Source organism: Channa argus, chromosome 21 (genome assembly GCF_033026475.1).
Source record: "Channa argus isolate prfri chromosome 21, Channa argus male v1.0, whole genome shotgun sequence".
In the NCBI taxonomy this organism is placed as follows: domain Eukaryota; kingdom Metazoa; phylum Chordata; class Actinopteri; order Anabantiformes; family Channidae; genus Channa; species Channa argus.
The window spans coordinates 7,072,123-7,086,042 of NC_090217.1; the positions used below are offsets into that span (position 1 = coordinate 7,072,123).

The 13,920-nt window shown below is 39.7% G+C and overlaps 1 protein-coding gene across 5 annotated transcripts in view; it reads right to left on the reverse strand.

Moving 5' to 3' along the window:
• apaf1 (apoptotic peptidase activating factor 1) overlaps positions 1 to 13,920 on the reverse strand; it is a 36,990-nt gene that overhangs the window by 6,250 nt on the left and 16,820 nt on the right. For 3 of the 5 annotated variants that reach the window (XM_067490588.1, XM_067490590.1, XM_067490589.1), the window contains exons 23-26: positions 12,695 to 12,826; positions 12,482 to 12,607; positions 10,672 to 10,797; positions 8,959 to 9,105 (exon numbers count right to left, since the gene is read on the reverse strand). In XM_067490588.1, the coding sequence (XP_067346689.1) occupies positions 8,959 to 9,105; positions 10,672 to 10,797; positions 12,482 to 12,607; positions 12,695 to 12,826 (531 nt within the window). Of the gene's footprint in view, positions 1 to 2,496; positions 6,824 to 8,958; positions 9,106 to 10,671; positions 10,798 to 11,183; positions 11,323 to 12,481; positions 12,608 to 12,694; positions 12,827 to 13,920 lie in introns of those variants that run through there. The other 2 variants (XM_067490591.1, XR_010912007.1) reach the window with 2 other exon arrangements.

Consider the following 13,920-nt stretch of genomic DNA (forward strand, 5'->3'; position numbering starts at 1 on the left):
AAAGATCAAGAAAACCGAAACGGTTTTTCAAGATTATACAACTTTGTATTGTCACCACTGTATGACTTTAACTCTGTGTGTTTTCTTTGGTAGTTGTCTTTCTCCCTCTCCGTCTCCCTCTCTGTCCCACTCTGCAGGTGTCCACCGGCTTTGGAGCTGTGTGTTTCCACTGTGTAGCTACTAGTCCTACCAACCTGCCTGACGTTTCGTTGTTGCTTTTGTTGCTCTTTTCTTTTCTCTCTCCACTTTCCACTCACCCCAACCGGTCAAGGCAGATGTCCACCAACCGTGAGCCTGGTTCTGCTGGAGGTTTCTTCCGTTAAAGGGAGTTTTTCCTCTCCACTCTTGCCTAGGGTTTGCTCAAGGGGGAATTGTTGGGTTCTCTCTATAAATCTTTATAGTCTTAACTTTATTCTGTAAAGTTTCTTGATATGACTTTATTGTGAATTGGAACTATATTTTATTTTATTTATTTTTTTGTCCTTTCGGCTTGTCCCGTGAGTTCAGAGTCGCCACAGCGGATTGTCTGCATGTTGATTTGGCACAGTTTTTACGCCGGATGCCCTTCCTGACGCAACCCTCCCCAATTTCTACCGGGCTTGGACCGGCACTGCACAGGGAGGGGAATGGGTTGTTAGGGGTTCAGTGTCTTGCCCAGAGCAACTTCGACATATAGCCAGGGCCGGGGATCGAACCACCTACCCTGTGGTCCGTGGACTAAATAAGTTGAACTGTATTGGAAGTACTCTGCAATGCATTTCCTGTGTTTGGTAAATTACTTTACACATATTCAAATTGCGTGGTATTTGGCTAGAGTTGTGAAGCTATTCAATAATTGATCACAGCAATAGTCTCAGAGTCTTTGTGAATCATAAAACGAAAGCGTGAAATATTAATAAACAAACCCACTGTGATAAGCGCCTAAAATTAAAAAAAAAAAAAGGACAAAAAGAGCAGACAAAGAGACAAAGATAAACAAAGAGCTACACTTCACCATCACGGTCCTATCACTGTTCTCCCATCTCCACATTGCCTAATTTCATCTTGGTGTGATTCGTACACACAAAGGCCCTTTTTCAGCCACAGAGACAATTAACCCTGGCTTAATGAGCAACGCTGGGGAAACAACTGCCTCCCAGAGACAGATAAATATTTCACTAGCTTGTGTTTATACCCCAAGCCTTACAACAAGAGCACAGAAAACAGGCCACATTCGCTTCCAAGCTTTACAGTTTCAAAGTTCTTCACTCTCACTGTGTCTCATATGTGAGCAAGCCAATGCAAATGCCATAACAGGGAGTCAACGATGTGTGAAAAATATACAGTATCTACCCTGGTTGCATTTTGACCACATCACGCAGAACGTACGCATGCTAAAAAAAGAATCCTTGGTAGTGTCTGGAGTACGAGGAGAGAAAATGATGGGGGAAAAAAAAGAACATTGGATTTTGAGACAAAGGTGCAAATTCAGGATCTGTTTTGCATCTTATGAGAATGTGTAGATATTTTTAGAGGCAGGTCTGTCTCTACACTGGAGCAGCACTGTGGGGGGCTTACTTCTAAACCAGCATGATCGACAGAGACACGTTGAATGAAATCAAAACTGTGAACGCTGCATGAAAAGACAGCCTGTTACACCGTCTTATTTAAATACATGTCTTCTCAGAAGGACATCAAAATGTGTTATTTCCATCTCTGGATCAGCTTTGAAGGAGGTGGGGGTGAAGATCAAAGTAAAAGCTGAGGGGTGCAACTAGCAACTTAAGCAATATATAATAGCGTTAATACCCGAGGTTTTTGTATTGCTACAGAAATGCAAAAGTTTCATTGTGGGGAAAAAAAAAGTGCTAGAGGGAGATCAAATGAAATATTAATAAACCCCATGATGAAATTCTGTCATTTCCATTGCAAATAATGTGTCCAGAAAGCAGCTCTGAAACATTAAAGTAAAAAGAGAAAGTTAACCAAGTCCCTGGTTGCCACAAAAGGTGCAGCTAATAATAAAGCCGTGGTTCAGTGTATCAATAGACTATTCATCCTGCACTTATGTGCTTAATACAAAATAAAAATGTAACTGGGCATTGCAAAAGACCTTTTATTGCTACAGCATCAGCCCACTAACATTTATATCAGTAGGGGTGAGTGCTAAATAAGAGGCCCTTAAAGCAGCTAAACTGTAAAACTGTGACCAGACATAAAAGATGGAGTGTATAAGTCAAACTCCATCAGAAAAAAGACATTTATCCCTCTAAATGGTCCATCGTCTCTTTTATCTCTCATATATATATATATATATATATATATATATATATATATATATATATATATATATATATATATATATATATATATATATATATATATATATATATATATATATATATATATATATAAATATAAATATAAATATATATATATATAAAAAACTCAATTTCTGAAAATCTTTTAACCTTATAAATTGGGTCGCAAAATCTTCAATCCAGATGGCAAAAAGCCTGCATTGTAAAATCTACAGCACTATATGGCATTGTCTTGTTGGTCTTAGCACTTTGTTTCTAACTTCAGCTATTTCCTAAAAAACATAATCACTTTTATAAAGGTAATTAGCACACAACCTCTTGTGTTCTTTGCTTCAGCACAAACCAACTCTTTAATAGATTCCAAAATACACACACGTATAGGCCACTTTTGTGTCATTTCAAACCAAAAGAATCTAATTTATGATTTCTGAAGCAAAAACCAGACCTTGGAGAGAGGCTCTTTGAGGCAAAATAACTGATAGAGAGGAGAGACAACCTGGACTAAATGAAGTTTAGCCTTGATAGAAACACAAACATCTGCTTTGGCAGTGAAGGAAAAAAGAGACACATTTACTTTCCTTTAGACTCATTAAGAATCTTTACTGCTTGATCCCTCAGAGCATTTTCTCTACACTCCATCTTATTCCTTTCTTTTGCTCAAAGCCAAGTCTTTTTTAAACTCTGTCTGATTCTCCATGCCATCAAATGTCTCCTCAATAAAGATTATACCTAACAATGACGTCTCGAGCAGGGAAAGCAGCAGAGACTAATAACTAATGGGTGAAAGCAATCTGAGAGATCTTTAGTCTGACCTACTGTGCAAGATCCACATCAGTTTACAAAACAGCATGACATAGAAGACCAGAGTGCACGAGGTTGTGAGTGTGACAAATCAAAAAAGTGTGCCAGTGTTGAGCTTTCAGTGTGGGAGGGCAGCTTCAAACATAAGGTCACCAATGTGGACAGACCAAAAAAACAAAACAAAACAATGGCCAAAGGAATAACAATTGGTGTGAAACAGAGACATAGCAGTAGAGGGGAACACAGGAAAACCAGGTCTTGTGGGAACTCAGAAGGCAGAAAAGTATGAAGAGTGAGAGGACTGTAAGAAGGTGAGATAGGGTGAAATTGTGTTACTCCCTTTCTCCTCCATCACAGGCTTGGCTGACAAGTGATGTCTGACAGCCCTGGTGGCAGGGAAGAACTGTCATCTAAAACGCTTCTATCCATCTGGGGATGCATTGTTTGGAAGTGTGTGTGTGAAATCTGTGAACATGTGGGAGTATTAGCTTGTATGTCTGTGAATAAAAGCAAAGATGTGTCGTTACGGTCATATTCCGGTTAAGACATGCAGTATTTTCATATTTTTTGAAATACATCCTAGGTTTTATAAATGTATCTTGATGAAGTATTTATTCATTTTATCCCATAGGGGTTTTGGGTCATTAGAAACTCTGTGGAACAATATTTTGTGAAAGTGAAGAAGCGGTGCCAGTGTTGTGCCAATGATCAAGTTCCTTTATCCCACCTGCTCATTGGCCAGTGTGTCCAAATGTGGCTATACTGGGCAGCTTCCTGGTGTGAAAGTGTGTAACTGTGTGTTTGTGATGAGGGCATTCCTGTAATAGAGAGGTAGCCTCTCAGTGAAGCTACTCATAATAAATACAAGGTTAAAAATTCTCATTGCTGAACATGAAAGTGGAGCTTCATCGTGCTCAAATTTTATCTAATTGGTAGCCTGCATTCAAAAGTCTTCAGTTCCTTTGCATAGATTTCCCCACATAATTCCTCTTGTCAATTTATAATTTGTGGTAGCACACTCGTGAACGTTTTTAAAATTCATGAGCAGTGTGATGGTTCCATCATGAAAGCTGAAATAGGAGGATTAAATTAGCAGGTCTGCCATCTCTGCTGATGTGATGGCACCTCAGTCTGGATTTTGACAGCTGGCTTAGTCAAATGGACAAAGTCTGAAGAATACTGGTTAACGGTAAATAAGTACAGTGTTCAGTCAATAAAGACACATCTAAATCTGAGGAACTATTCATAATATAAAAATAGGTACAGTTTGAAAGATCTGTCAATATTTACAAAGAGATTTGTTTTTATTGCTTTTGTTTTGTTCGTGGCAGCTTTGTGTGAATTATTCTGGGATGCTGGGCGAGTCAGGATGAGCCTTTTCACACCTGCCGCCTCCCTCCTGGACCATGGCACTGTGACAGATTGTCGCATCGACGCTTGGATAATGTGTGTGTGTGTGTGTCTGTGTGTATGTGATACAGGCACAGCATTTCCTGAAAGGACCCATAGAAGAAGGAAGGAGGACTGATAGGTGTCGGTATGGGACGTACCGGTCTCTCTCAGAGGACTGGACCACACAACTTAATCAAACCCTGGGAAACACACAAATACAAACTCACACAAGCACAGCCTCATGCATAAATACAAGCACTTTGTGTATGTTTATGTAACATGAAACACTGATGAAAAGAAGGATAAGACATGTTTAATTAAACACTCGACACAGGTAACTGCACACAACAGGGGCTTGGGCAAGAACATATACAGCACACACTAGCCTGCTGCTTTAATTCCACTCACACCACTCACCCAACCATGCAGAGACGGGTGGGGAGTGATAAAACAAGACAAAGAGGAGCAAAGAAAGGCATAGTTTTTTTTAAAAAAGCAGCTTGAGAGATAATTATGGCAGAAATACTGACAGAGATGAGTTCAAAAGACAAAACAAGCACAAACAAGAAAACATCATTCTTCACAGGGAGCCAACGAGAAAAACCGAAAGAGGCAAACAAGCCTCACATTACAAACCTCACGTTACATCATATCAACCCTTCGACTGAGTGAAAACCATGGGAGACATCACCCGCTGTCACTTCTCATGCTTTTATCCGACCAATAACATCATCATCCCGTTTAGCAGCAACACAGTGAGTCACTCTGTGGAAAGGCTGCTGATGTTCAGAGCTGGGATCAGAGAGGAAAACTCTCCACTGAATCACATAATCATAAGAAAAACATGTCTTCTACTGCTCTGCTTATTTTTTTATCTATTTTCCCAGCAATTGTCCTCCAGGAACAATGCGACAGCACTGACAGCCAGACCACACTTCACATAAACTAAAGCTGATGTTTCACTTGTCTAAATGGTGTTTAGTCCAGAAAAAATACATTTCAGTCTATTTAGATCATAATGAATGTAATAACTACTGTAGTATTTGTGCCAACCTACTTAAACCCCTACTTAAAGGGGTTGTTTACGTTACATGTAACCCAACTAACCTTATCTTGCTGGTGTTTACAAGTAGCCTCTGAACAAATTATTTGACACGGGCTTCTAATTCTGATGGGCCTGTTCTTTTGCATATGCAAGAATCCCTCACTACACATTCACTGGAACTTAAAGCTGTATATCAAAGTTCATTGTGGCCTAACTCCTCCATTTTGTGTCACTAGAATAGAATTAATAGAAGTAAACACAGTAACTGTTAGTTCACACTGTGGCCCACTGATTAACCAAGTTAAACTACAGACAATCGGCGATCAATCACAATTAATATGTTGAATGAAATGGCAGCCCTAAATATAATATAAATCACAGAATTACAGATAAATCATCAGGATATTTGTTAAATCTGAAAAAGATGCAATTTTTATATTCAAGCACGAATTAGGTTTGCAACTTCTAGTTTCTAAACAAAAATAAAGTTTGTGTTCCCCAGTAAAATCTTTTATGGTATTCAAGACAAACATCAATATCAATGAGTCTACATCTATGATCCAAATGCAGATATTACACAATCCCACTGATCCCCCAAAATGAAATCTCTCGCTTACACCAGATGGGAATAAATACAAATCAAATACCCTTATGATGACGTTCAGATGATTGCCAAGTCATGTATTGTTTGTGAACGTCAGTAAATTTATTTGACCACATTGATTTCTTTGCTGCATATACATACATAAATGTCTACAACTAATATCTACAACTCTTAAAATTTCTAAATTTTATATTGCTTGATTTTTTTTACGTTGTCTGAGAGTCTAAAATTCAAAATGCCTCAAGAGTAAGCAAATTTGCTGCCAGGAAAGATTAATTTAAGAAGAAAAAGCCTAATATGGGTTAAAAATACACTCAATATTTAAACATTTTGCCAAATGGGGCCACAAAATAAACCCTACATGTCTCTTTAAAGCACAGCTTCCAAGTTTTATTTTCAAGAAATTTCTTCTTGCTAATCAAGGAGACTTACCTAATAACTAAAACTGAAAAATCATTATCTTAGTTCCTTACTCTGCAGGCTATATCATCTATCAAGATATGTACACTCCATTATGGCAATCACTCTGACAGACAGGATGGCCTATTGTAGCTGTCCAGCCGACACACAGTAGGATTAATCAATCAAAATTCTTAACTCGGGGTGGGTGGGTGCTGGGGGTTATGACAGCCATCAGTATCCCTCACTATCCACATGCTTATCCATTAAGTCAACAGCGATCTGCAAGCAGATTCCCAGAATAATTATGAGTGCCATGATGATGTAACGAAAGATGAAGCTGATGAGCAGTACATTAGTGCGTCAGAACAGAGCAAGCCCGAATGTTAATTAACAAACAAATCATAGGGTGTATTAGTGGGCCTCAGTAGCTGTAAGGACTTCCAGCATAGCTGAAACACACCAGTAAAAAAGCACAGCAAATTGCAAAGAAACACCGACAGTACTTCTAATGTTACACAATAAACAATGGAAAACCTCATAACCTCCTACATACAATATTTATTGTGTATATTTCTATTTGTTTGAAAAAAGCAAAGTGGGAGATGGAAGAGAACTGCACATTAACATATGCAGTATGGGAAAGATATACTGTACTGTGTGTACTTATCAAAATAAAAGAAAATGACCATGTGAAATGGACAAATTGAAATGATCTATTGCTTTGCATGACTTTTAAGATAATAACAACTAAAAATACAAATGCGGCAAAGCAGGGTCAGTTGACTGAAAATTGGTTTGCTATTTTTTTCCATTCCGTTTTTTTTAATACTCTGCCAGAGCCAGGCAAGGCTTTCCAGTCTTTTTCCGGTCTTTATACTTATCGCTTTCTTGAGCTTCATATCAGACTTAAAAATAAGAATAAGAGAGTCTCAACAAAACAAATCAACTAAGACCATATTCTCACATATGATGATGTGCTGTAGTGTGCACTGTTCTTTTTAAGCACACCAGATTTCCTTTTCATGCCTTACTAAGGGATTTTACTCAGCTCTGACAGGGTCTGAGCGTTTTACTGTTTTTTTAAATGTAGTGTTAAGGGCAAGACTCTTATTAGTTTTTAGTTCGATTGTGATTCTATTGGCAAACATCTGCTGTGGAGAAGATTATGATGAGTTGCTGAAGCCTATATGACACCATCTACTGCCTTCACCACTAATGACAACCTCTGCCGACCCACACAGCCAGGTATAAACAAACTTGCGCATGCACATATCCGTGCACACACCCCACACACGGCATCAGGGGAAATGTGAGATAAAAAGCCGCATCGATCAGAACTGTTGTCTCTTGAGGATTACATCATTGCCCAGTAAATAGCTAACTGGATCCTAGCTGAGAGTGTTTGCCGAGTGACCACATCGCCAGTACGTTTAAAGCCACTGAGAAAGAAGTAGGGGCACACACAAACACATGCATGCGCACAGACTACTCCGGTTGCATCACAACAAGGTACTTTATCATTCTCTACGGTACTTGGACTCTTATGTAAACCTGCACCACTGCAAGTTGGAGACATCTTTCTACATCTCTCAATCAACAGTGCTCCCACTCGGATTAACATGAACATAGTGATGAAAGTAGCAAAAAGTATGCAAAGTGAAGAAGTTATGTTATGCACAACTTTGTGAAAGTGCGCTCATGTGTGGGCAGAGAAGAGGAACACAGTTCATTTTGGTGCCAACTGTCAGTATGTGTTGTACTGAAAAGTGTTTCAGCAAAATATCATAAAACAATAAAATTAGGAGGTTGTAAAAAGCTGTACATAAAACTCTATTTAACTAGGATTTGTGAGAGCGGTAAATACAAACCTGGACCTTGTTTTTTTTTTTATATGTGTGGCACTTTTGCTAATTTAATGGACAACATTTTTCCGGTAAAGTTACAACTATTAGTCAGGTAATTATTTATTTATCTAACCATTATCTATACAGCTTAAACCTGTTAAATTTCGTGAGGGGCTGGATACGATTCCAGCTGTCAATGAACAAGAGGCGGGGTACACCCTCGACAGACTGGCAGTCTTGCACAGGGCTCACACATAAAAACCTTTCATGCTCACACTGTGACCTCTAAAATTTAGAATCATCAGTTAACCTAACTGCATGCCTTTGGATGGATCGAGAAAAACAAGAAAGAAACCCATGCAGGTTAATAATAAATGTAGAATAATGTAAGGGTCAGGCTATGGATCTTTGTTACATTCATATTTCTGTAATCTCTGCTGTAAACAAAAATTCTGCAAAACAACTAGAATAGTTCATTTCTTCATTCAAACCATGCATTTCTTGTGGTTTCTTACAACAAACACACTGTCACAGTGGGTTATATCTATGTGAATCTATGTGCTATCGTACCTTGATGTAGCCGCCAGTGGAAACCAGAAGAGAGTTGTCTGGGGAAAAGTGTAGGTCAGTGACCCATCCTCCGTGGAGTGAGTCCATGCCGTCTTTACTCTCCTGGGAACAGATCTTAAGCAGACAGCAATCCTTGACACTCCAGACCTGTGATGGAAAGTCATCGTATAGCCAATGTGAAGTAAATGTCACAGCTAAACAATGAAGATGCCAGATGTGTTAGCATTTACAGTCCAATAAATGTGTTGGTAAAAGAAATGAAAATAATAATAAATAATTATGTCGCCTGCATCACTTGTCATAGAGATGTTGTAGTAGTAATAAAATGGCCCAAGTAAAAAGTTTTGATCATGGGGTAATAGGTGGCTGTACATTCAAGAATGGAGGGTTACATCTCGTCAAACATGGTCTGACATCAGAAATGAGGTCACGCAATAACAACTAAACTGTCTCCACTGCAACTGAGCAAAAATCTGTTTCCAAAATGTATGAGAAGTGATTCAGTGCCTTAATATTTTAGCCCTACTGTAAAATCAAGAATAACATTGAAGCTCCAATAAATGAGTTTAAGATAAAAATAAAGTGTAAAGTTTGAATCTAAATGAGATTTTATCTATAATGCATATACACGTTTTTAACACTGAAACCCGCTTTGTAACATTTGTTCTCTGCTTTTTACACATTATTGACAGGTTCTATATTACATTGTTCTATATCACATGTATGTGACTTATATTGGTTTGCACAACATTACCATCTAGGCCAGGTCTCCCTTGGAAAAATGGCCGCTAATCATTTAAGGTTCTGTCATCACTAGTGCAGCATACCATGTCTATCCTTGCTGTTATGCAACGGTTTGACAATGACACATCACACGTACAGCTATATTTAACACTTGGCATGCTTTAGTACTGAGTGACTCACATTTGTTTCCATAGAAACGGGAGCAAGATTTCCGTGTGGTCTGTGGGATTGGATCTGATGATTTGGCCGTTTATGGATAATGGAGCAGTTCAGCTCAGGAGCCACCAGAGGGCATTAACCCTTTCTTGAATCATGCTGCACCACCATATGTTGTGACAGATTGAATGACTTTCCTGGATCTTCCTCTCTACTTCTCAAACAGTCTAACTTTTCATTTTGTGTGTGCGTGTGTGTACACAAGTGGTTCAACTCCAAAGCCATGGGGATCCAATTTGGCAGGCTGAGTCCTCTCCTTCACCTCCTACTGTCAGACATCCCCTCGTCTTTCTGCTCTCTTCATCCTAACTTCTCATACAACCTCCACCTCTGCTTGCTCCCACACCCCCTACTGAGAAGGAGCCCTGCCTCCTTCTTTTCATCTCACACCTCTTCAGTGCACTGCAGCAATCATGATGTATTAGTAAGCACTTTATCTAAATGAGTGATGAGATGTAATTATGGGGTGATCCCTGAAATAAGTGTTGACTTGTGCTTTGTATGTTGCACAGCAAATGAGATGGTTTAAGGCACTGTCACTGCTTTGCATATAAGCAACATGTTTTTTGGTGCGTGGACACGGATGTGAGTACCTTGAAGCACGTAGCGTAGTAAGTCTTTCCCCACATCTTCCTCGCAAATTACCTCCACTGATCCTTCTACTCTTCTCTTTACCTCCTCATTTTACCTCATAAATCCCTAAAAAAAAAACTGCAAAGGCTAAAGGAAAGGCTGAACGTTTTAAATACACACCCGGATCTCTCCATTATCATCTCCAGTTGCAAGGCGTCGACCGTCCCAGGAGAATCTGCAGCTGCGGACGCAGTCTTGGTGACCAGTCAATGTTTGGACACACTGCCAGGACTCACAGTCCCACAGCTAGGAGCACAAAGTAATGCATCAACAAACTGAAAAGCAAAAATGTTTTAAATTCTGCATTACAGCCAAAATCCTATTGACTTGATTATTGCAAAAATCTGCATGTACTGGATGCACTTATTTCACACTGCAGTAGGACTGAAGTGAGAGACTACAAAGAGCTATTACATATTCAAGAGTGCATTTACAAGAAAAGTAAGCTACCACTTTCTATGACACAGTGTAACTGGATAGAGTTTGGTATAATGTAGACAAAATCAATATTGCTGGGTGTACAGATTTGTTGTTGTTGTCGTTGCTCAATCGAGTTATCATCTCATGAGAACAAATAATGGTGCCAAATGGTATAATTACATTATGCAAACTCTTAATGAATGCCCTCTCACTCTCTGCTGTTGTCTCTCTCTCCCTTTTTCCCCCGTCCCAGCCTCTGATCCATTGTTCTCCTTACAATCCTTCCTTCCTTTCTCTTGCCTTCCTAGGCTTCTGCTTTGTGTTTCTTCCTTACCCCTACTGCATCCTGTACTGCACAGAAAATAACACAGCTCATAATTACACCCTTCATTTGGCAGCTTGCTAACTATGTCTGCACACAAAGTCCCATTCATCTGAAGGTCAGGAGGAAAAGGAAGAAAAAGACAAAAAAAAATAGGACAAAGAAAAAAGAGAGAGAGAGGCGGGGAAATAATGCAGAATAGAAAAAGCCCCATCTTTTTGTAGTGCTCAACAAAGACCAAACTGCTTGGTTTGACCTCTACGTAGATGGAGAATGGAGACACTGGTGTTTGTGTGCATTTTGAGCTTACAAAGCTCTTACTCGATCCGGAGAGCAGGGACTATGTGGCTGTCTCACAACACACACAGGCACCTCAATTATCATCTTTGCCAAATCCATAAAACACACATTCTCTCTCATTACCAACCATTGACTGAAGCCAGGTTGGCTGGCAACCCAATGGCTGTTCTCTCTACAGTGTCGACCAAATCCCAATTCCCGTGTGAAACTCTGTGGTGGTGACTCTAGATGAACTGCTTTAACAAATTCCTGCAAGTGGGATTTTGCATTTTTTTGTTTCTAATGCTGGACACCAGTTTTCATCCATGGTTGATTTTAAAAGTATAAAACTAACAATTTAACCCACAATCCTATGTGATCCAAGAAAATGAGCCAGTATTAATGATCGTGCACCCTCAGTACAGTTCACTTCTCTGCAATGACTTATGAGCTGCTCCAGCCCACTGAGTCAGTCAAAGTCAGGCCAAAGTCAAACGCCGCAGTCCTGGTAAACGGCAACCTGGCAAAAACTACACCCAGGCAGGGAGGTGGGTCGACTGCAGGCCAGCCAGCCTGCCAAGCTGGTGGATCAGCCAGTCCATGGGCAGCAGACACATTAAATGATCACTGGATGTGAGAGTAGGAGGACAGACTGACCTGCAGCTAACTCACCAGGCCTAAGGCCATCAGCTACACACTACTCTGTAAGGTCCCTCGACTCCTTACTTGAAAAACTTTAATTACAAATATCACCCATAGTAACATATCCATGAGAAATAAATAAATAATAATGTAAATAATGTTTTTTGAAGCAGGTTAGAGACAAAACACTTGTAATAGGTCACAATATTACTGGCAGGACAAACAGATATTATTAGTTAGTAGTTATTAGTATTATTAGTGTTAAACCTTAGCAGTCTTGTCAGCAGAGGTTGTGGCGAAGTAGCATCCGTCAGGCGAGACATGACAGGACAGAATGGCTCCCCGATGAGCCTCGATGTCCTGCAGCTTCTCTCCACTTTCTAGGTCCCACAACTTACAGTGAGCAAGAGAAGAAGAGACATTATTTGATGTCACACGGTTGTTAACTTTGTTGTGAGTGTGTATGCGTACGAGCTTCACCTTGACAGTGCCGTCGTAGGACCATGAGAGCAGTCTTGTGCTGGCAGCTGAGTTGGGGAGCAGAGAGAAACATCTGACCTGTTCCTTGTGACCCTGAAGTATTTTGCACTGCCCTGACTGCCACCTCCACACCTACAGGGAAAACAGACAGACAAAGGAATTTTTAGCCACTTTTATGGTTTTCACTTCACCCAACATTTAATAAAATCAGTAAAAGGTGTCTGCGCAATCAAATATAGTGGGTTATGATCTACTACTACCTTTATCTTTAATTTCCTTTGCACCTCAGTTGTAGAGATTTGTGCATAATACATTTTCAACTGTTTTGCAAAGTAGACACAAATAATGACAATAAAACCCCCAGTTTAATAATAGTAATACAACAACTCATGCGCAGGAAAGACTTTTAACCAAAGATGTTCAACAGAAAGATGAACTGTCTCAAACAACATCCTGCATATAAAATCAAAGCACTTTGCACAAGAATGGAATACCCACATAGCACCCACCGATCATCTGACAGACAGTGTGAGCTCATGTTTATGGCAATGTAATATTTCAGCACACTTCTGAGTGCAATATATCACGGTATTTCATGCTGTTCTTTTCAATTTTGCGGTTTTCCATCTTGTGTGTGTGTGTGTGTGTATCTTATGCAGATTGGGTATATGTTAATGAATCTGTCGAGTTAAAACTCTGAACCTGTGCCTCCATTTGTAGGGTGCTTGTTTTATGCACACAGACAGGTAAATGAGAAGAGACAGGAGTTCAGCAAAACTAGATGAAGACGGGAAAGGACAGAATCAACGAGATCATCCTACGTGCCATTGTGTGCAATGTTGCACCTTTTCTGCTTTTAAATAGAATGTCATTGGTCCAAAGGTTAGAATCAATCACCAGCAAACATCAGCATCATTAGAGCTCTTTACATTCATTCTGCATCTGCATTAACATTTCAATACACACTTCAGTTTCCTAGCAAGCACATGTCAAACAGCTTGAATTTGAATAGTTAGTAATAGTAATAGTAATAATCGGTGGACAATTTAAGAATAGTGATGGTGTAGGCAGCAGCTGCATGAATACAGAAGGAGGTGCTGTGCTGTCTGAGAGAAAGGGAAGTGCTGCAGTGGACAGGTCTGCCAGCAAAAAAAAAAAAAAAAACGAGGAGGAGGAGATGAGAAGGGAGGAGAGGAAAGGGGAAATGAGCACCCGAGCATGAAGGG